Source organism: Saccoglossus kowalevskii, chromosome 7 (genome assembly GCF_978046115.1).
Source record: "Saccoglossus kowalevskii chromosome 7, keSacKowa6.1, whole genome shotgun sequence".
NCBI lineage: Eukaryota > Metazoa > Hemichordata > Enteropneusta > Harrimaniidae > Saccoglossus > Saccoglossus kowalevskii.
In genome coordinates this window covers 122,790-147,756 of record NC_140647.1, presented here as the reverse complement: position 1 = coordinate 147,756, position 24,967 = coordinate 122,790, and the positions used below count along the sequence as shown (strand labels likewise).

At 42.3% G+C, this 24,967-nt stretch overlaps 1 protein-coding gene across 2 annotated transcripts in view; it reads right to left on the bottom strand.

Moving 5' to 3' along the window:
• Positions 1–1,306: 1,306 nt before the first annotated feature.
• LOC144360057 (uncharacterized) overlaps positions 1,307–24,967 on the bottom strand; it is an 88,451-nt gene continuing 64,790 nt past the window's right edge. Inside the window, exons 2-3 of one of the 2 annotated variants that reach the window (XM_085500954.1) lie at positions 3,786–3,852; positions 1,307–2,470 (exon numbers count right to left, since the gene is read on the bottom strand). In XM_085500954.1, the coding sequence (XP_085357080.1) occupies positions 1,977–2,444 (468 nt within the window). In that variant the 5' untranslated portion in view covers positions 2,445–2,470; positions 3,786–3,852 and the 3' untranslated portion in view covers positions 1,307–1,976. The remainder of the gene's footprint in view (positions 2,471–3,785; positions 3,853–24,967) is intronic. The other variant, XM_085500953.1, reaches the window with a different exon arrangement.

Sequence of the window (24,967 nt, the reverse complement as noted above, 5' to 3'; positions counted from 1 at the left end):
TGTCAGTGATTCAGAACACGTGAACTTTGAATTAATAGTACATGTCAGTGATTCCGAACTCATGTACTTTGAATTAATAGTACGTATCAGTAATTCAGAACACATGTTCTTTGAATCAATAGTACATATAAGTGATTCAGAACACATGTACTTTGAATTAATAGTACGTATCAATAATTCAGAACACGTGTACTTTGAATCAATAGTACATATAAGTGATTCAGAACACGTGTACTTTGAATGAATAGTACATATAAGTTATTCAGAACACATGCACTTTGAATTAATAGTACGTATCAGTAATTCAGAGCACATGTACTTTGAATTAATAGTACGTATCAGTAATTCAAAACACATGTACTTTGAATTAATAGTACATATCAGTAATTCAGAACACGTGTACTTTGAATTAACACAACATATCAATAATTTAGAACATATGTACTTTGAATTAATAGTACGTATTGTTAATTAAACACTCACATATACACAGGAACACTTTAATAGTACATACCAGACTCAAGACAGTCAAGGACTGATGAAAGAAATACTTTTAACTTCCCAAAGTCATGATTGTCCTTCTCCAATACGTTTATGTATTTCTGGTCTTTGATTTCCCAGTTGAATTAATGTATTACTTATTATAATTGTGAATCGTGTCAATACTTAATTCCTTCGCACTAAATGTTATTACCACCGCTGCTCCTTTATCGTATTGCCAGACTATGACAGTGTAAATGAGCTTTCAGAACATATATATTGTTATTGGATTGAAACATAATACCTTAACACTTTGAGGATCAAGGCAGGTATATCGATCCCTTAGGTATATGTCTTATATGATGTTATTCCAATACAGCTAAGAAAACTGTCAGGTACTTAGCCCTGGTCATTATTGTGTCAGGGCTTTATTTGGTAGACCAACCCAGCTTGGGAATTCGGGGTAAAACTAGTGTGAATACACGCATCTATCACAGGGGATAGGTAACACACTACAGTTTAAACGTTATTTAGGAGTAACAAAGTCACGAGAAAAAGAATACCCCTGGAAATAAGAAGAGTAAATCTAAAGGGTAGCGGAGCACTGAGTCTCCTCTCCTCTTTCTACCTTCGTCCATTCAGTGTTTTCTTATTGTGCATGTCCATTCATATTTTAATTTGTGTATTATACATAATCTAAATTAGAAAGATCGCACGCGCAGTGATGTTAACACGTGGCGTATGCGTGTTAATTTACATATTTTGAGAATGTGACATAACAATAAGGTCCAAAAGATAACTCAATGAGCAGATACAACACGGAGAATGGGTTTAATTTTTTTATTCATTCAATTTTGCGCGATTTTTTTAATTATGTTAATCACGAGGAAAGCTCAAAAGCACACGTTTATCTTGTACAGTTCGGAAGTTCACCAACTGAAATATCGTAAACCCGATAATCTGACAATAACTTCAAGTTCAGTCCTGTTTTTTTAAATGTACTTTTTGGTACAACTTAGAAACTCAAACAGCATGATTATTTTGAAAATATATTAAAATGAAACCCCGGTGATCATAGATATGACACAAATCTTGATTACATCAATTGGAAGAGTGGACGGATGAATTCGAACTGTCATCGAATCAAGATCTCGCCACAAATATGAATCGCTGCGTATTATTAAAATATATTTTTCTATCAAGAGAATGTTAAAATAGCCAATCAAATCATGATTTAATGTCATGTGATCAACTGTCAATAATATGCTTCATGGTATGATGAGTCATTACAAATTCCATTCAACTTTAATTACATGATCAATTCAGAATAAGTTCGAGAAGAGTTAATCAACAGAAATCAAGCTACGTACTCACTTTAATAATGAGACGAGCTTCACTGCTCTTGAAGCCGTTGAAAAGGGAGGGGTGTTGAACAAGTAAAAGAACCTATAAAGTTTGACTATATATTGCGTTTTTAAGACAAAATATTTTACTTGTTATTTTTTGCTCCATTCTACAGCATCTTTGGCGGCGCCTTGAAGCGGACGGCCTGCATAGAGTCCTCCATACACGTTACCTAGTATGAATTGCACAATGCTGGTCTTTAGTTGATCCCAACTTGCCAGAGCTGACCTGCGTATGGTAAATGTGTACCCCTTATCTTTCCATTTGAAAAGAAGATTGCCGCCTTCGCCGTACGAGATTGTGACTTTGTTGACCTCAGACCCAGACACTATTGTAATGGCACCCGAAGACTTGCATACCAACTCTAGCTGGGAATCCTTCCATATATACTTGTAGTTTTTTTCAGCAACAAGAGCGATAGCACACTGGAATATTTTTTTGTCTGCATCGGAGTGTATGACACCACCTGTTAATAATTTCTGCTGCAGCCCTGCAAGCTCAGACACTTCAAGGGTCGGTGTGGACTTGTACGTCTGTCGGCGAATCTCTTTCAGTGGCATAATGGTTGGATACTGTCACGACGATTCTGAAGAGAAATGATAAACAACTAAGGGACTGGTCATTTTCATTTGCCGGGGGTGCTGGGGAATCAGATTTCGTATGAAAGTATGAAAAGACTTTGACCCTCCCCCCTCAAACAAAAAACAAAACAGGGTGTCCCCCTTCACATCATCTGAAAATACCCACCCATAAACTTATGATTTATATTACTTGTAGCTTCGAAGTGAATAGGTCACAATAACTGGTTCTTTCACCGGAGTTGAGAATTAATGTCATTAATAACTGGTGTTAGTTAATCTGGGAATACCATTCTTAGGAGCTGTTAATTTGTCCTTATGTTTTGTACAGTTGCTCTGGCAGGAGTTCCTAAATAAAATCCATGCTCTGATATTATCACCTAGTTTCGTACTTCGACCAAGAAACATTTAAACATTTATAGAATGGACATTGCATCATGTAATCTTGTTATATTGCTTTAATGACATACTGTAAGTATTGATGTTCCGGAAAGATAGTTGAATATTATTTATGGAAATTAATAATCCACAGAAAAAGTTTTCGATATAGATAAGAAATTATAGTACAAAACAAATGCATAACTCCTTCTCAGTAATGGAATAAAAACATAGTTGAACTCTGGTGACCTTGCCCTTTGTTATATAATATTATTCCCTTTATCATAATTTGTTTCAATATGAATATGCATTGTCATAATTGTTTTTGAATACAAAAAAGTTTGGGGGTTGAAACAACAGTGGGAAAACAGTCTACCGAATATCCTTGACAGAAGTAAATATCTTACAAAAATATTGGTGCCTAATTTGTTTAATTATTTTACGGAACATAATTTCCAGCTTTATTTATAGATACATTACCAAGGATATTATTACAAGATAAATGATTTGCTTCATTGAACACATACAACAATGTATATTTCCACTGAGATCAGCGACCTTTAAATGTGTATCACCAGTGATCACTCAAGTAGAAACAGTCAAAATATTTTATCAGATTTACTAAATTTGTGCATGATATTTTTATTCAAGACATATGTCTCTCGTAATTAGGGAAGACTTCATACTGATGAATGAGGTGACCAAGTTTGATGAAGTTTGGAATAGAAGTTATATTTATAAATATGTAATTAAAAATGACGACAATGGTGAACCACTGGAAACTTGAATCACACGCTTTTAAGGGTGTCATAATAAGTGAATGGTGAAAACCGAGTTTATGTTATCAGTAATTGAAGATCTCAAACATACATTTGCGAAAAGTAATTGTTTTGATTGCTGAGCGCATGCTGCAAGTCTATGTGCTGAAAGTTAGAGTACACATACCTAAGCGACCATCCATCAGCAAGGAATTGTCTGTGTCAAAATCACGAACTATCCGTTTTTACGCAATCTGGGAAGTATGAATTAATAAATGAAGGACAACGAAACTGAAATAGCCAAGAACCAATACATATCTAAGTAAATATTAATAGTATAGTATAACTGGACCGGAAGTGAACATTTTTTAGTACTCTAAATATCCAAACATGTTTTAGTATAAGGTGATGATACCGTCCATGAAAGTGTTGTCAGTCATGGCTATGGTGATTATGTAATCCATTTTGGTGTTGTCCATGACAGTGGTGATGATGGTATCCATGAAAGTGTTGTCAGTCATGGCTATGGTGATTATGTGATCCATGTTGGTGTTGTCCATGACAGTGGTGATGATGGCATCCATGAAAGTGTTGTCAGTCATGGCTATGGTGATTATGTGATCCATGTTGGTGTTGTCATTGACAGTGGTGATGATGGTGTCAATGAAAGTGTCAGTCATGGCTATGGTGATTATGTGATCCATGTTGGTGTTGTCCATGACAGTGGTGATGATGGTATCCATGGAAGTGTTGTCAGTCATGGCTATGGTGATTATGTGATCCATGTTGGTGTTGTCCATGACAGTGGTGATGATGGCATCCATGAAAATGTTGTCAGCCATGGCTGTGGTGATTATGTGATCCATGTTGGTGTTGTCATTGACAGTGGTGATGATGGTGTCAATGAAAGTGTTGTCAGTCATGGCTATGGTAATTATGTGATCCATGTTGGTGTTTTCCATGACAGTGGTGATGATGGCATCCATGAAAATGTTGTCAGTCATGACTGTGGTGATTATGTGATCCATGTTAGTGTTGTCCATGACAGTGGTGATGATGGCATCCATGAAAGTGTTGTAAGTCATGGAAGTGGAGATTATGTGATCCATGTTTGTGTTGTCCACGACAGTGGTGATGATGGCATCCATGAAAGTATTGTCAGCCATGGCAGTGGTAATCATATGATCCGTGTTGGTGTTGTCCATGACAGTGGTGATGATGGCATCCATGAAAGTGTTGTCAGTCATGGCTATGGTGATTATGTGATCCATGTTGGTGTTGTCCATGACAGTGGTGATGATGGTATCCATGAAAGTGTTGTCAGTCATGGCTGTGGTGATTATGTGATCCATGTTGGTGTTGTCCATGACAGTGGTGATGATGGAATCCATGGAAGTGTTGTCAGCCATGGCAGTGGTAATCATATGATCCATGTTGGTGTTGTCCATGACAGTGGTGATGATGGCATCCATGAAAGTGTTGTCAGTCATGACTGTGGTAATTATGTGATCCATGTTGGTGTTGTCCATGACAGTGGTGATGATGGCATCCATGAAAATGTTGTCAGTCATGACTGTGGTGATTATGTGATCCATGTTAGTGTTGTCCATGACAGTGGTGATGATGGCATCCATGAAAATGTTGTCAGCCATGGCTGTGGTGATTATGTGATCCATGTTGGTGTTGTCATTGACAGTGGTGATGATGGTGTCAATGAAAGTGTTGTCAGTCATGGCTATGGTAATTATGTGATCCATGTTGGTGTTTTCCATGACAGTGGTGATGATGGCATCCATGAAAATGTTGTCAGTCATGACTGTGGTGATTATGTGATCCATGTTGGTGTTGTCATTGACAGTGGTGATGATGGTGTCAATGAAAGTGTTGTCAGTCATGGCTATGGTAATTATGTGATCCGTGTTGGTGTTGTCCATGACAGTGGTGATGATGGCATCCATGAAAGTGTTGTCAGTCATGGCTATGGTGATTATGTGATCCATGTTGGTGTTGTCATTGACAGTGGTGATGATGGTGTCAATGAAAGTGTCAGTCATGGCTATGGTGATTATGTGATCCATGTTGGTGTTGTCCATGACAGTGGTGATGATGGTATCCATGGAAGTGTTGTCAGTCATGGCTATGGTGATTATGTGATCCATGTTGGTGTTGTCCATGACAGTGGTGATGATGGCATCCATGAAAATGTTGTCAGCCATGGCTGTGGTGATTATGTGATCCATGTTGGTGTTGTCATTGACAGTGGTGATGATGGTGTCAATGAAAGTGTTGTCAGTCATGGCTATGGTAATTATGTGATCCATGTTGGTGTTTTCCATGACAGTGGTGATGATGGCATCCATGAAAATGTTGTCAGTCATGACTGTGGTGATTATGTGATCCATGTTAGTGTTGTCCATGACAGTGGTGATGATGGCATCCATGAAAGTGTTGTAAGTCATGGAAGTGGAGATTATGTGATCCATGTTTGTGTTGTCCACGACAGTGGTGATGATGGCATCCATGAAAGTATTGTCAGCCATGGCAGTGGTAATCATATGATCCGTGTTGGTGTTGTCCATGACAGTGGTGATGATGGCATCCATGAAAGTGTTGTCAGTCATGGCTATGGTGATTATGTGATCCATGTTGGTGTTGTCCATGACAGTGGTGATGATGGCATCTAAGAAAGTGTTGTCAGTCATGGCTGTGGTGATTATGTGATCCATGTTCGTGTTGTCCATGACAGTGTTGATGATGGCATCTATGAAAGTGTTGTCAGTCACGGCTGTGGTGATTATGTGATCCATGTTGGTGTTGTCCATGACAGTGGTGATGATGGCATCCATGAAAGTGTTGTCAGTCATGGCTATGGTGATTATGTGATCCATGTTGGTGTTGTCCATGACAGTGGTGATGATGGCATCCATGAAAATGTTGTCAGTCATGACTGTGGTGATTATGTGATCCATGTTAGTGTTGTCCATGACAGTGGTGATGATGGAATCCATGGAAGTGTTGTCAGCCATGGCAGTGGTAATCATATGATCCATGTTGGTGTTGTCCATGACAGTGGTGATGATGGCATCCATGAAAGTGTTGTCAGTCATGACTGTGGTAATTATGTGATCCATGTTGGTGTTGTCCATGACAGTGGTGATGATGGCATCCATGAAAATGTTGTCAGTCATGACTGTGGTGATTATGTGATCCATGTTAGTGTTGTCCATGACAGTGGTGATGATGGCATCCATGAAAGTGTTGTCAGCCATGGCAGTGGTAATCATATGATCCATGTTGGTGTTGTCCATGACAGTGGTGATGATGGCATCCATGAAAGTGTTGTCAGTCATGGGTATGGTGATTATGTGATCCATGTTGGTGTTGTCCATGACAGTGGTGATGATGGCATCCATGAAAATGTTGTCAGCCATGGCTGTGGTGATTATGTGATCCATGTTGGTGTTGTCCATGACAGTGGTGATGATGGCATCCATGAAAGTGTTGTCAGTCATGGCTATGGTGATTATGTGATCCATGTTGGTGTTGTACATGACAGTGGTGATGATGGCATCCATGAAAGTGTTGTCAGTCATGACTGTGGTGATTATGTGATCCATGTTGGTGTTGTCCATGACAGTGGTGATGATGGCATCCATGAAAATGTTGTCAGTAATGACTGTGATGATTATGTGATCCATGTTAGTGTTGTCCATGACAGTGGTGATGATGGCATCCATGAAAGTGTTGTCAGTCATGTCTATGGTGATTATATGATCCATGTTGGTGTTGTCCATGACAGTGGTGATGATGGCATCTATGAAAGTGTGGTCAGTCATGGCTGTGGTGATTATCTGATCCATGTTGGTGTTGTCCATGACAGTGGTGATGATGGTGTCCATGAAAGTGTTGTCAGTCATGTCTATGGTGATTATGTGATCCATGTTGGTGTTTTCCATGACAGTGGTGATGATGGCATCTATAAAAGTGTTGTCAGTCATGGCTGTGGTGATTATGTGATCCATGTTGGTGTTGTCCATGACAGTGGTGATGATGGTGTCCATGAAAGTGTTGTCAGTCATGTCAATGGTGATTATGTGATCCATGTTGGTGTTTTCCATGACAGTGGTGATGATGGCATCTATGAAAGTGTTGTCAGTCATGGCTGTGGTGATTATGTGATCCATGTTGGTGTTGTCCATGACAGTCGTGATGATGGCATCTATGAAAGTGTTGTCAGTCATGGCTGTGGTGATTATGTGATCCATGTTGGTGTTGTCCATGACAGTGGTGATGATGGTGTCCATGAAAGTGTTGTCAGTCATGTCTATGGTGATTATGTGATCCATGTTGGTGTTTTCCATGACAGTGGTGATGATGGCATCTATGAAAGTGTTGTCAGTCATGGCTGTGGTGATTATGTGATCCATGTTGGTGTTGTCCATGACAGTGGTGATGATGGCATCTATGAAAGTGTTGTCAGTCATGGCTGTGGTGATTATGTGATCCATGTTGGTGTTGTCCATGACAGTAGTGATGATGGTATCTATGAAAGTGTTGTCAGTCATGACTATGGTGATTATGTGATCCATGTTGGTGTTGTCCATGACAGTGGTGATGATGGCATCCATGAAAATGTTGTCAGTCATGGCTGTGGTGATTATGTGATCCATGTTGGTGTTGTCCATGACAGTGGTGATGATGGTGTCCATGAAAGTGTTGTCAGTCATGGCTATGGTGATTATGTGATCCATGTTGTTGTCCATGACAGTGGTGATGATGGTATCCATGAAAGTGTTGTCAGTCACGGCTGTGGTGATTATGTGATCCATGTTGGTGTTGTCCATGACAGTGGTGATGATGGTATCCACGAAAGTGTTGTCAGTCACGGCTGTGGTGATTATGTGATCCATGTTGGTGTTGTCCATGACAGTGGTGATGATGGTGTCCATGAAAGTGTTGTCAGTCATGGCTATGGTGATTATGTGATCCATGTTGGTGTTGTCCATGACAGTGGTGATGGTGGCATCCATGAAAGTGTTGTCAGTCATGGCTATGGTGATTATGTGATCCATGTTGGTGTTGTCCATGACAGTGGTGATGATGGCATCCATGAAAGTGTTGTCAGTCATGACTGTGGTGATTATGTGATCCATGTTGGTGTTGTCCATGACAGTGGTGATGATGGCATCCATGAAAGTGTTGTAAGTCATGGCAGTGGTGATTATGTGATCCATGTTGGTGTTGTCCACGACAGTGGTGATGATGGCATCCATGAAAGTATTGTCAGCCATGGCAGTGGTAATCATATGATCCATGTTGGTGTTGTCCATGACAGTGGTGATGATGGCATCCATGAAAGTGTTGTCAGTCATGGCTATGGTGATTATGGGATCCATGTTGGTGTTGTCCATGACAGTGGTGATGATGGCATCCATGAAAGTGTTGTCAGTCATGGCTGTGGTGATTATGTGATCCATGTTGGTGTTGTCCATGACAGTGGTGATGATGGTGTCCATGAAAGTGTTGTCAGTCATGGCTATGGTGATTATGTGATCCATGTTGGTGTTGTCCATGACAGTGGTGATGATGGTATCCATGAAAGTGTTGTCAGTCATGGCTATGGTGATTATGTGATCCATGTTGGTGTTGTCCATGACAGTGGTGATGATGGCATCCATGAAAATGTTGTCAGCCATGGCTATGGTGATTATGTGATCCATGTTGGTGTTGTCCATGACAGTGGTGATGATGGTATCCATGAAAGTGTTGTCAGTCATGACTATGGTGATTATGTGATCCATGTTGGTGTTGTCCATGACAGTGGTGATGATGGCATCCATGAAAATGTTGTCAGTCATGGCTGTGGTGATTATGTGATCCATGTTGGTGTTGTCCATGACAGTGGTGATGATGGCATACATGAAAGTGTTGTCAGTCATGGCTATGGTGATTATGTGATCCATGTTGGTGTTGTACATGACAGTGGTGATGATGGCATCCATGAAAGTGTTGTCAGTCATGACTGTGGTGAATATGTGATCCATGTTGGTGTTGTCCATGACAGTGGTGATGATGGCATCCATGAAAATGCTGTCAGTAATGACTGTGATGATTATGTGATCCATGTTAGTGTTGTCCATGACAGTGGTGATGATGGCATCCATGAAAGTGTTGTAAGTCATGGCAGTGGTGATTATATGATCCATGTTGGTGTTGTCCACGACAGTGGTGATGATGGCATCCATGAAAGTATTGTCAGCCATGGCAGTGGTAATCATATGATCCATGTTGGTGTTGTCCATGACAGTGGTGATGATGGCATCCATGAAAGTGTTGTCAGTCATGGCTATGGTGATTATGTGATCCATTTGGTGTTTTCCATGACAGTGGTGATGATGGCATCTATGAAAGTGTTGTCAGTCATGGCTGTGGTGATTATGTGATCCATGTTGGTGATGTCCATGACAGTGGTGATGATGGCATCTATGAAAGTGTTGTCAGTCATGGCTGTGGTGATTATGTGATCCATGTTGGTGTTGTCCATGACAGTGGTGATGATGGTATCTATGAAAGCGTTGTCAGTCACGACTATGGTAATTATGTGATCCATGTTGGTGTTGTCCATGACAGTGGTGATGATGGCATCCATGAAAGTGTTATCAGTCATGGCTGTGGTGATTATGTGATCCATGTTGGTGTTGTCCATGACAGTGGTGATGATGGTGTCCATGAAAGTGTTGTCAGTCATGGCTATGGTGATTATGTGATCCATGTTGGTGTTGTCCATGACAGTGGTGATGATGGTATCCATGAAAGTGTTGTCAGTCATGGCTATGGTGATTATGTGATCCATGTTGGTGTTGTCCATGACAGTGGTGATGATGGCATCCATGAAAATGTTGTCAGTCATGTCTATGGTGATTATGCGATCCATGTTGGTGTTGTCCATGACAGTGGTGATGATGGCATCCATGAAAGTGTTGTCAGTCATGACTGTGGTAATTATGTGATCCATGTTGGTGTTGTCCATGACAGTGGTGATGATGGCATCCATGAAAATGTTGTCAGTCATGACTGTGGTGATTATGTGATCCATGTTAGTGTTGTCCATGACAGTGGTGATGATGGCATCCATGAAAGTGTTGTCAGCCATGGCAGTGGTAATCATATGATCCATGTTGGTGTTGTCCATGACAGTGGTGATGATGGCATCCATGAAAGTGTTGTCAGTCATGGGTATGGTGATTATGTGATCCATGTTGGTGTTGTCCATGACAGTGGTGATGATGGCATCCATGAAAATGTTGTCAGCCATGGCTGTGGTGATTATGTGATCCATGTTGGTGTTGTCCATGACAGTGGTGATGATGGCATCCATGAAAGTGTTGTCAGTCATGGCTATGGTGATTATGTGATCCATGTTGGTGTTGTACATGACAGTGGTGATGATGGCATCCATGAAAGTGTTGTCAGTCATGACTGTGGTGATTATGTGATCCATGTTGGTGTTGTCCATGACAGTGGTGATGATGGCATCCATGAAAATGTTGTCAGTAATGACTGTGATGATTATGTGATCCATGTTAGTGTTGTCCATGACAGTGGTGATGATGGCATCCATGAAAGTGTTGTCAGTCATGTCTATGGTGATTATATGATCCATGTTGGTGTTGTCCATGACAGTGGTGATGATGGCATCTATGAAAGTGTTGTCAGTCATGGCTGTGGTGATTATCTGATCCATGTTGGTGTTGTCCATGACAGTGGTGATGATGGTGTCCATGAAAGTGTTGTCAGTCATGTCTATGGTGATTATGTGATCCATGTTGGTGTTTTCCATGACAGTGGTGATGATGGCATCTATAAAAGTGTTGTCAGTCATGGCTGTGGTGATTATGTGATCCATGTTGGTGTTGTCCATGACAGTGGTGATGATGGTGTCCATGAAAGTGTTGTCAGTCATGTCTATGGTGATTATGTGATCCATGTTGGTGTTTTCCATGACAGTGGTGATGATGGCATCTATGAAAGTGTTGTCAGTCATGGCTGTGGTGATTATGTGATCCATGTTGGTGTTGTCCATGACAGTGGTGATGATGGCATCTATGAAAGTGTTGTCAGTCATGGCTGTGGTGATTATGTGATCCATGTTGGTGTTGTCCATGACAGTGGTGATGATGGTGTCCATGAAAGTGTTGTCAGTCATGTCTATGGTGATTATGTGATCCATGTTGGTGTTTTCCATGACAGTGGTGATGATGGCATCTATGAAAGTGTTGTCAGTCATGGCTGTGGTGATTATGTGATCCATGTTGGTGTTGTCCATGACAGTGGTGATGATGGCATCTATGAAAGTGTTGTCAGTCATGGCTGTGGTGATTATGTGATCCATGTTGGTGTTGTCCATGACAGTAGTGATGATGGTATCTATGAAAGTGTTGTCAGTCATGACTATGGTGATTATGTGATCCATGTTGGTGTTGTCCATGACAGTGGTGATGATGGCATCCATGAAAATGTTGTCAGTCATGGCTGTGGTGATTATGTGATCCATGTTGGTGTTGTCCATGACAGTGGTGATGATGGTGTCCATGAAAGTGTTGTCAGTCATGGCTATGGTGATTATGTGATCCATGTTGTTGTCCATGACAGTGGTGATGATGGTATCCATGAAAGTGTTGTCAGTCACGGCTGTGGTGATTATGTGATCCATGTTGGTGTTGTCCATGACAGTGGTGATGGTGGCATCCATGAAAGTGTTGTCAGTCATGGCTATGGTGATTATGTGATCCATGTTGGTGTTGTCCATGACAGTGGTGATGATGGCATCCATGAAAGTGTTGTCAGTCATGACTGTGGTGATTATGTGATCCATGTTGGTGTTGTCCATGACAGTGGTGATGATGGCATCTATGAAAGTGTTGTCAGTCATGGCTGTGGTGATTATCTGATCCATGTTGGTGTTGTCCATGACAGTGGTGATGATGGTGTCCATGAAAGTGTTGTCAGTCATGTCTATGGTGATTATGTGATCCATGTTGGTGTTTTCCATGACAGTGGTGATGATGGCATCTATAAAAGTGTTGTCAGTCATGGCTGTGGTGATTATGTGATCCATGTTGGTGTTGTCCATGACAGTGGTGATGATGGTGTCCATGAAAGTGTTGTCAGTCATGTCTATGGTGATTATGTGATCCATGTTGGTGTTTTCCATGACAGTGGTGATGATGGCATCTATGAAAGTGTTGTCAGTCATGGCTGTGGTGATTATGTGATCCATGTTGGTGTTGTCCATGACAGTCGTGATGATGGCATCTATGAAAGTGTTGTCAGTCATGGCTGTGCTGATTATGTGATCCATGTTGGTGTTGTCCATGACAGTGGTGATGATGGTGTCCATGAAAGTGTTGTCAGTCATGTCTATGGTGATTATGTGATCCATGTTGGTGTTTTCCATGACAGTGGTGATGATGGCATCTATGAAAGTGTTGTCAGTCATGGCTGTGGTGATTATGTGATCCATGTTGGTGTTGTCCATGACAGTGGTGATGATGGCATCTATGAAAGTGTTGTCAGTCATGGCTGTGGTGATTATGTGATCCATGTTGGTGTTGTCCATGACAGTAGTGATGATGGTATCTATGAAAGTGTTGTCAGTCATGACTATGGTGATTATGTGATCCATGTTGGTGTTGTCCATGACAGTGGTGATGATGGCATCCATGAAAATGTTGTCAGTCATGGCTGTGGTGATTATGTGATCCATGTTGGTGTTGTCCATGACAGTGGTGATGATGGTGTCCATGAAAGTGTTGTCAGTCATGGCTATGGTGATTATGTGATCCATGTTGTTGTCCATGACAGTGGTGATGATGGTATCCATGAAAGTGTTGTCAGTCACGGCTGTGGTGATTATGTGATCCATGTTGGTGTTTTCCATGACAGTGGTGATGATGGCATCTATAAAAGTGTTGTCAGTCATGGCTGTGGTGATTATGTGATCCATGTTGGTGTTGTCCATGACAGTGGTGATGATGGCATCTATGAAAGTGTTGTCAGTCATGGCTGTGGTGATTATGTGATCCATGTTGGTGTTGTCCATGACAGTGGTGATGATGGTGTCCATGAAAGTGTTGTCAGTCATGTCTATGGTGATTATGTGATCCATGTTGGTGTTTTCCATGACAGTGGTGATGATGGCATCTATGAAAGTGTTGTCAGTCATGGCTGTGGTGATTATGTGATCCATGTTGGTGTTGTCCATGACAGTGGTGATGATGGCATCTATGAAAGTGTTGTCAGTCATGGCTGTGGTGATTATGTGATCCATGTTGGTGTTGTCCATGACAGTAGTGATGATGGTATCTATGAAAGTGTTGTCAGTCATGACTATGGTGATTATGTGATCCATGTTGGTGTTGTCCATGACAGTGGTGATGATGGCATCCATGAAAATGTTGTCAGTCATGGCTGTGGTGATTATGTGATCCATGTTGGTGTTGTCCATGACAGTGGTGATGATGGTGTCCATGAAAGTGTTGTCAGTCATGGCTATGGTGATTATGTGATCCATGTTGTTGTCCATGACAGTGGTGATGATGGTATCCATGAAAGTGTTGTCAGTCACGGCTGTGGTGATTATGTGATCCATGTTGGTGTTTTCCATGACAGTGGTGATGATGGCATCTATGAAAGTGTTGTCAGTCATGGCTGTGGTGATTATGTGATCCATGTTGGTGTTGTCCATGACAGTAGTGATGATGGTATCTATGAAAGTGTTGTCAGTCATGACTATGGTGATTATGTGATCCATGTTGGTGTTGTCCATGACAGTGGTGATGATGGCATCCATGAAAATGTTGTCAGTCATGGCTGTGGTGATTATGTGATCCATGTTGGTGTTGTCCATGACAGTGGTGATGATGGTGTCCATGAAAGTGTTGTCAGTCATGGCTATGGTGATTATGTGATCCATGTTGTTGTCCATGACAGTGGTGATGATGGTATCCATGAAAGTGTTGTCAGTCACGGCTGTGGTGATTATGTGATCCATGTTGGTGTTGTCCATGACAGTGGTGATGGTGGCATCCATGAAAGTGTTGTCAGTCATGGCTATGGTGATTATGTGATCCATGTTGGTGTTGTCCATGACAGTGGTGATGATGGCATCCATGAAAGTGTTGTCAGTCATGACTGTGGTGATTATGTGATCCATGTTGGTGTTGTCCATGACAGTGGTGATGATGGCATCCATGAAAGTGTTGTAAGTCATGGCAGTGGTGATTATGTGATCCATGTTGGTGTTGTCCACGACAGTGGTGATGATGGCATCCATGAAAGTATTGTCAGCCATGGCAGTGGTAATCATATGATCCATGTTGGTGTTGTCCATGACAGTGGTGATGATGGCATCCATGAAAGTGTTGTCAGTCATGGCTATGGTGATTATGGGATCCATGTTGGTGTTGTCCATGACAGTGGTGATGATGGCATCCATGAAAGTGTTGTCAGTCATGGCTGTGGTGATTATGTGATCCATGTTGGTGTTGTCCATGACAGTGGTGATGATGGTGTCCATGAAAGTGTTGTCAGTCATGGCTATGGTGATTATGTGATCCATGTTGGTGTTGTCCATGACAGTGGTGATGATGGTATCCATGAAAGTGTTGTCAGTCATGGCTATGGTGATTATGTGATCCATGTTGGTGTTGTCCATGACAGTGGTGATGATGGCATCCATGAAAATGTTGTCAGCCATGGCTATGGTGATTATGTGATCCATGTTGGTGTTGTCCATGACAGTGGTGATGATGGTATCCATGAAAGTGTTGTCAGTCATGGCAGTGGTGATTATGTGATCCATGTTGGTGTTGTCCACGACAGTGGTGATGATGGCATCCATGAAAGTATTGTCAGCCATGGCAGTGGTAATCATATGATCCATGTTGGTGTTGTCCATGACAGTGGTGATGATGGCATCCATGAAAGTGTTGTCAGTCATGGCTATGGTGATTATGGGATCCATGTTGGTGTTGTCCATGACAGTGGTGATGATGGCATCCATGAAAGTGTTGTCAGTCATGGCTGTGGTGATTATGTGATCCATGTTGGTGTTGTCCATGACAGTGGTGATGATGGTGTCCATGAAAGTGTTGTCAGTCATGGCTATGGTGATTATGTGATCCATGTTGGTGTTGTCCATGACAGTGGTGATGATGGTATCCATGAAAGTGTTGTCAGTCATGGCTATGGTGATTATGTGATCCATGTTGGTGTTGTCCATGACAGTGGTGATGATGGCATCCATGAAAATGTTGTCAGCCATGGCTATGGTGATTATGTGATCCATGTTGGTGTTGTCCATGACAGTGGTGATGATGGTATCCATGAAAGTGTTGTCAGTCATGACTATGGTGATTATGTGATCCATGTTGGTGTTGTCCATGACAGTGGTGATGATGGCATCCATGAAAATGTTGTCAGTCATGGCTGTGGTGATTATGTGATCCATGTTGGTGTTGTCCATGACAGTGGTGATGATGGCATACATGAAAGTGTTGTCAGTCATGGCTATGGTGATTATGTGATCCATGTTGGTGTTGTACATGACAGTGGTGATGATGGCATCCATGAAAGTGTTGTCAGTCATGACTGTGGTGAATATGTGATCCATGTTGGTGTTGTCCATGACAGTGGTGATGATGGCATCCATGAAAATGCTGTCAGTAATGACTGTGATGATTATGTGATCCATGTTAGTGTTGTCCATGACAGTGGTGATGATGGCATCCATGAAAGTGTTGTAAGTCATGGCAGTGGTGATTATATGATCCATGTTGGTGTTGTCCACGACAGTGGTGATGATGGCATCCATGAAAGTATTGTCAGCCATGGCAGTGGTAATCATATGATCCATGTTGGTGTTGTCCATGACAGTGGTGATGATGGCATCCATGAAAGTGTTGTCAGTCATGGCTATGGTGATTATGTGATCCATGTTGGTGTTTTCCATGACAGTGGTGATGATGGCATCTATGAAAGTGTTATCAGTCATGGCTGTGGTGATTATGTGATCCATGTTGGTGATGTCCATGACAGTGGTGATGATGGCATCTATGAAAGTGTTGTCAGTCATGGCTGTGGTGATTATGTGATCCATGTTGGTGTTGTCCATGACAGTGGTGATGATGGTATCTATGAAAGCGTTGTCAGTCACGACTATGGTAATTATGTGATCCATGTTGGTGTTGTCCATGACAGTGGTGATGATGGCATCCATGAAAGTGTTATCAGTCATGGCTGTGGTGATTATGTGATCCATGTTGGTGTTGTCCATGACAGTGGTGATGATGGTGTCCATGAAAGTGTTGTCAGTCATGGCTATGGTGATTATGTGATCCATGTTGGTGTTGTCCATGACAGTGGTGATGATGGTATCCATGAAAGTGTTGTCAGTCATGGCTATGGTGATTATGTGATCCATGTTGGTGTTTTCCATGACAGTGGTGATGATGGCATCTATGAAAGTGTTGTCAGTCATGGCTGTGGTGATTATGTGATCCATGTTGGTGTTGTCCATGACAGTGGTGATGATGGCATCTATGAAAGTGTTGTCAGTCATGGCTGTGGTGATTATGTGATCCATGTTGGTGTTGTCCATGACAGTAGTGATGATGGTATCTATGAAAGTGTTGTCAGTCATGACTATGGTGATTATGTGATCCATGTTGGTGTTGTCCATGACAGTGGTGATGATGGCATCCATGAAAATGTTGTCAGTCATGGCTGTGGTGATTATGTGATCCATGTTGGTGTTGTCCATGACAGTGGTGATGATGGTGTCCATGAAAGTGTTGTCAGTCATGGCTATGGTGATTATGTGATCCATGTTGTTGTCCATGACAGTGGTGATGATGGTATCCATGAAAGTGTTGTCAGTCACGGCTGTGGTGATTATGTGATCCATGTTGGTGTTGTCCATGACAGTGGTGATGGTGGCATCCATGAAAGTGTTGTCAGTCATGGCTATGGTGATTATGTGATCCATGTTGGTGTTGTCCATGACAGTGGTGATGATGGCATCCATGAAAGTGTTGTCAGTCATGACTGTGGTGATTATGTGATCCATGTTGGTGTTGTCCATGACAGTGGTGATGATGGCATCCATGAAAGTGTTGTAAGTCATGGCAGTGGTGATTATGTGATCCATGTTGGTGTTGTCCATGACAGTGGTGATGATGGCATCCATGAAAGTGTTGTAAGTCATGGCAGTGGTGATTATGTGATCCATGTTGGTGTTTTCCATGACAGTGGTGATGATGGCATCTATGAAAGTGTTATCAGTCATGGCTGTGGTGATTATGTGATCCATGTTGGTGATGTCCATGACAGTGGTGATGATGGCATCTATGAAAGTGTTGTCAGTCATGGCTGTGGTGATTATGTGATCCATGTTGGTGTTGTCCATGACAGTGGTGATGATGGTATCGATGAAAGCGTTGTCAGTCACGACTATGGTAATTATGTGATCCATGTTGGTGTTGTCCATGACAGTGGTGATGATGGCATCCATGAAAGTGTTATCAGTCATGGCTGTGGTGATTATGTGATCCATGTTGGTGTTGTCCATGACAGTGGTGATGATGGTGTCCATGAAAGTGTTGTCAGTCATGGCTATGGTGATTATGTGATCCATGTTGGTGTTGTCCATGACAGTGGTGATGATGGTATCCATGAAAGTGTTGTCAGTCATGGCTATGGTGATTATGTGATCCATGTTGGTGTTTTCCATGACAGTGGTGATGATGGCATCTATGAAAGTGTTGTCAGTCATGGCTGTGGTGATTATGTGATCCATGTTGGTGTTGTCCATGACAGTGGTGATGATGGCATCTATGAAAGTGTTGTCAGTCATGGCTGTGGTGATTATGTGATCCATGTTGGTGTTGTCCATGACAGTAGTGATGATGGTATCTATGAAAGTGTTGTCAGTCATGACTATGGTGATTATGTGATCCATGTTGGTGTTGTCCATGACAGTGGTGATGATGGCATCCATGAAAATGTTGTCAGTCATGGCTGTGGTGATTATGTGATCCATGTTGGTGTTGTCCATGACAGTGGTGATGATGGTGTCCATGAAAGTGTTGTCAGTCATGGCTATGGTGATTATGTGATCCATGTTGTTGTCCATGACAGTGGTGATGATGGTATCCATGAAAGTGTTGTCAGTCACGGCTGTGGTGATTATGTGATCCATGTTGGTGTTGTCCATGACAGTGGTGATGGTGGCATCCATGAAAGTGTTGTCAGTCATGGCTATGGTGATTATGTGATCCATGTTGGTGTTGTCCATGACAGTGGTGATGATGGCATCCATGAAAGTGTTGTCAGTCATGACTGTGGTGATTATGTGATCCATGTTGGTGTTGTCCATGACAGTGGTGATGATGGCATCCATGAAAGTGTTGTAAGTCATGGCAGTGGTGATTATGTGATCCATGTTGGTGTTGTCCACGACAGTGGTGATGATGGCATCCATGAAAGTATTGTCAGCCATGGCAGTGGTAATCATATGATCCATGTTGGTGTTGTCCATGACAGTGGTGATGATGGCATCCATGAAAGTGTTGTCAGTCATGGCTATGGTGATTATGGGATCCATGTTGGTGTTGTCCATGACAGTGGTGATGATGGCATCCATGAAAGTGTTGTCAGTCATGGCTGTGGTGATTATGTGATCCATGTTGGTGTTGTCCATGACAGTGGTGATGATGGTGTCCATGAAAGTGTTGTCAGTCATGGCTATGGTGATTATGTGATCCATGTTGGTGTTGTCCATGACAGTGGTGATGATGGTATCCATGAAAGTGTTGTCAGTCATGGCTATGGTGATTATGTGATCCATGTTGGTGTTGTCCATGACAGTGGTGATGATGGCATCCATGAAAATGTTGTCAGCCATGGCTATGGTGATTATGTGATCCATGTTGGTGTTGTCCATGACAGTGGTGATGATGGTATCCATGAAAGTGTTGTCAGTCATGACTATGGTGATTATGTGATCCATGTTGGTGTTGTCCATGACAGTGGTGATGATGGCATCCATGAAAATGTTGTCAGTCATGGCTGTGGTGATTATGTGATCCATGTTGGTGTTGTCCATGACAGTGGTGATGATGGCATACATGAAAGTGTTGTCAGTCATGGCTATGGTGATTATGTGATCCATGTTGGTGTTGTACATGACAGTGGTGATGATGGCATCCATGAAAGTGTTGTCAGTCATGACTGTGGTGAATATGTGATCCATGTTGGTGTTGTCCATGACAGTGGTGATGATGGCATCCATGAAAATGCTGTCAGTAATGACTGTGATGATTATGTGATCCATGTTAGTGTTGTCCATGACAGTGGTGATGATGGCATCCATGAAAGTGTTGTAAGTCATGGCAGTGGTGATTATATGATCCATGTTGGTGTTGTCCACGACAGTGGTGATGATGGCATCCATGAAAGTATTGTCAGCCATGGCAGTGGTAATCATATGATCCATGTTGGTGTTGTCCATGACAGTGGTGATGATGGCATCCATGAAAGTGTTGTCAGTCATGGCTATGGTGATTATGTGATCCATGTTGGTGTTTTCCATGACAGTGGTGATGATGGCATCTATGAAAGTGTTATCAGTCATGGCTGTGGTGATTATGTGATCCATGTTGGTGATGTCCATGACAGTGGTGATGATGGCATCTATGAAAGTGTTGTCAGTCATGGCTGTGGTGATTATGTGATCCATGTTGGTGTTGTCCATGACAGTGGTGATGATGGTATCTATGAAAGCGTTGTCAGTCACGACTATGGTAATTATGTGATCCATGTTGGTGTTGTCCATGACAGTGGTGATGATGGCATCCATGAAAGTGTTATCAGTCATGGCTGTGGTGATTATGTGATCCATGTTGGTGTTGTCCATGACAGTGGTGATGATGGTGTCCATGAAAGTGTTGTCAGTCATGGCTATGGTGATTATGTGATCCATGTTGGTGTTGTCCATGACAGTGGTGATGATGGTATCCATGAAAGTGTTGTCAGTCATGGCTATGGTGATTATGTGATCCATGTTGGTGTTGTCCATGACAGTGGTGATGATGGCATCCATGAAAATGTTGTCAGTCATGTCTATGGTGATTATGCGATCCATGTTGGTGTTGTCCATGACAGTGGTGATGATGGCATCCATGAAAGTGTTGTCAGTCATGACTGTGGTGATTATGTGATCCATGTTGGTGTTGTCCATGACAGTGGTGATGATGGCATCCATGAAAATGTTGTCAGTCATGACTGCGGTGATTATGTGATCCATGTTAGTGTTGTCCATGACAGTGGTGATGATGGCATCCATGAAAGTGTTGTAAGTCATGGCAGTGGTGATTATGTGATCCATGTTGGTGTTGTCCACGACAGTGGTGATGATGGCATCCATGAAAGTATTGTCAGCCATGGCAGTGGTAATCATATGATCCATGTTGGTGTTGTCCATGACAGTGGTGATGATGGCATCCATGAAAGTGTTGTCAGTCATGGCTATGGTGATTATGTGATCCATGTTCGTGTTGTCCATGACAGTGGTGATGATGGCATCCATGAAAGTGTTGTCAGTCATGGCAGTGGTGATTATGTGATCCATGTTGGTGTTGTCCATGACAGTGGTGATGATGGCATCCATGAAAGTGTTGTCAGTCATGGCAGTGGTGATTATGTGATCCATGTTGGTGTTGTCCACGACAGTGGTGATGATGGCATCCATGAAAGTATTGTCAGCCATGGCAGTGGTAATCATATGATCCATGTTGGTGTTGTCCATGACAGTGGTGATGATGGCATCCATGAAAGTGTTGTCAGTCATGGCTATGGTGATTATGTGATCCATGTTGGTGTTTTCCATGACAGTGGTGATGATGGCATCTATGAAAGTGTTGTCAGTCATGGCTGTGGTGATTATGTGATCCATGTTGGTGATGTCCATGACAGTGGTGATGATGGCATCTATGAAAGTGTTGTCAGTCATGGCTGTGGTGATTATGTGATCCATGTTGGTGTTGTCCATGACAGTGGTGATGATGGTATCTATGAAAGCGTTGTCAGTCACGACTATGGTAATTATGTGATCCATGTTGGTGTTGTCCATGACAGTGGTGATGATGGCATCCATGAAAGTGTTATCAGTCATGGCTGTGGTGATTATGTGATCCATGTTGGTGTTGTCCATGACAGTGGTGATGATGGTGTCCATGAAAGTGTTGTCAGTCATGGCTATGGTGATTATGTGATCCATGTTGGTGTTGTCCATGACAGTGGTGATGATGGTATCCATGAAAGTGTTGTCAGTCATGGCTATGGTGATTATGTGATCCATGTTGGTGTTGTCCATGACAGTGGTGATGATGGCATCCATGAAAATGTTATCAGTCATGTCTATGGTGATTATGCGATCCATGTTGGTGTTGTCCATGACAGTGGTGATGATGGCATCCATGAAAGTGTTGTCAGTCATGACTGTGGTGATTATGTGATCCATGTTGGTGTTGTCCATGACAGTGGTGATGATGGCATCCATGAAAATGTTGTCAGTCATGACTGCGGTGATTATGTGATCCATGTTGGTGTTGTCCATGACAGTGGTGATGATGGCATCCTTGAAAGTGTTGTCAGTCATGGTAGTGATGATTATGTGATCCATGTTGGTGTTGTCCATGACAGTGGTGATGGTGGCATCCATGACAGTGTTGTCAGTCGTGGCAGTGGTGATTATGTGATCCATGTTGGTGTTGTCCATGACAGTGGTGATGATGGCATCCATGAAAGTATTGTCAGTCATGGCTATGGTGATTATGTGATCCATGTTGGTGTTGTCCATGACAGTGGTGATGATGGCATCTATGAAAGTGTTGTCAGTCATGGCTGTGGTGATTATGTGATCCATGTTGGTGTTGTCCATGACAGTGGTGATGATGGTGTCCATGAAAGTATTGTCAGCCATGGCAGTGGTATTCATATGATCCATGTTGGTGTTGTGCATGACAGTGGTGATGATGGCATCCATGAAAGTGTTGTCAGTCATGGCTATGGTGATTATGTGATCCATGTTGGTGTTGTCCATGACAGTGGTGATGATGGCATCTATGAAAGTGTTGTCAGTCATGGCTGTGGTGACTATGTGATCCATGTTGGTGTTGTCCATGACAGTGGTGATGATGGCATCTATGAAAGTGTTGTCAGTCATGGCTGTGGTGATTATGTGATCCATGTTGGTGTTGTCCATGACAGTGGTGATGATGGTATCTATGAAAGTGTTGTCAGTCATGGCTGTGGTGATTATGTGATCCATGTTGGTGTTGTCCATGACAGTGGTGAAGATGGTGTCTATGAAAGTGTTGTCAGTCATGGCTATGGTAATTATGTGATCCATGTTGGTGTTGTCCACGACAGTGGTGATGATGGCATCCATGAAAGTATTGTCAGCCATGGCAGTGGTAATCATATGATCCATGTTGGTGTTGTGCATGACAGTGGTGATGATGGCATCCATGAAAGTGTTGTCAGTCATGGCTATGGTGATTATGTGATCCATGTTGGTGTTGTCCATGACAGTGGTGATGATGGCATCTATGAAAGTGTTGTCAGTCATGGCTGTGGTGACTATGTGATCCATGTTGGTGTTGTCCATGACAGTGGTGATGATGGCATCCATGAAAATGTTGTCAGTCATGGCTGTGGTGATTATGTGATCCATGTTGGTGTTGTCCATGACAGTGGTGATGATGGCATCCATGAAAATGTTGTCAGCCATGGCTATGGTGATTATGTGATCCATGTTGGTGTTGTCCATGACAGTGGTGATGATGGTATCCATGAAAGTGTTGTCAGTCATGACTATGGTGATTATGTGATCCATGTTGGTGTTGTCCATGACAGTGGTGATGATGGCATCCATGAAAATGTTGTCAGTCATGGCTGTGGTGATTATGTGATCCATGTTGGTGTTGTCCATGACAGTGGTGATGATGGCATCCATGAAAGTGTTGTCAGTCATGGCTATGGTGATTATGTGATCCATGTTGGTGTTGTACATGACAGTGGTGATGATGGCATCCATGAAAGTGTTGTCAGTCATGACTGTGGTGAATATGTGATCCATGTTGGTGTTGTCCATGACAGTGGTGATGATGGTATCTATGAAAGTGTTGTCAATCACGGCTGTGGTGATTATGTGATCCATGTTGGTGTTGTCCATGACAGTGGTGATGATGGCATCCATGAAAGTATTGTCAGCCATGGCAGTGGTAATCATATGATCCATGTTGGTGTTGTCCATGACAGTGGTGATGATGGCATCCATGAAAATGTTGTCAGTCATGGCTGTGGTGATTATGTGATCCATGTTGGTGTTGTCCATGACAGTGGTGATGATGGCATCCATGAAAGTGTTGTCAGTCATGGCTATGGTGATTATGTGATCCATGTTGGTGTTGTCCATGACAGTGGTGATGATGGTATCTATGAAAGCGTTGTCAGTCACGACTATGGTAATTATGTGATCCATGTTGGTGTTGTCCATGACAGTGGTGATGATGGCATCCATGAAAGTGTTATCAGTCATGGCTGTGGTGATTATGTGATCCATGTTGGTGTTGTCCATGACAGTGGTGATGATGGTGTCCATGAAAGTGTTGTCAGTCATGGCTATGGTGATTATGTGATCCATGTTGGTGTTGTCCATGACAGTGGTGATGATGGCATCCATGAAAATGTTATCAGTCATGTCTATGGTGATTATGCGATCCATGTTGGTGTTGTCCATGACAGTGGTGATGATGGCATCCATGAAAGTGTTGTCAGTCATGACTGTGGTGATTATGTGATCCATGTTGGTGTTGTCCATGACAGTGGTGATGATGGCATCCATGAAAATGTTGTCAGTCATGACTGCGGTGATTATGTGATCCATGTTGGTGTTGTCCATGACAGTGGTGATGATGGCATCCATGAAAGTGTTGTCAGTCATGGTAGTGATGATTATGTGATCCATGTTGGTGTTGTCCATGACAGTGGTGATGGTGGCATCCATGACAGTGTTGTCAGTCGTGGCAGTGGTGATTATGTGATCCATGTTGGTGTTGTCCATGACAGTGGTGATGATGGCATCCATGAAAGTATTGTCAGTCATGGCTATGGTGATTATGTGATCCATGTTGGTGTTGTCCATGACAGTGGTGATGATGGCATCTATGAAAGTGTTGTCAGTCGTGGCTGTGGTGATTAAGTGATCCATGTTGGTGTTGTCCATGACAGTGGTGATGATGGTGT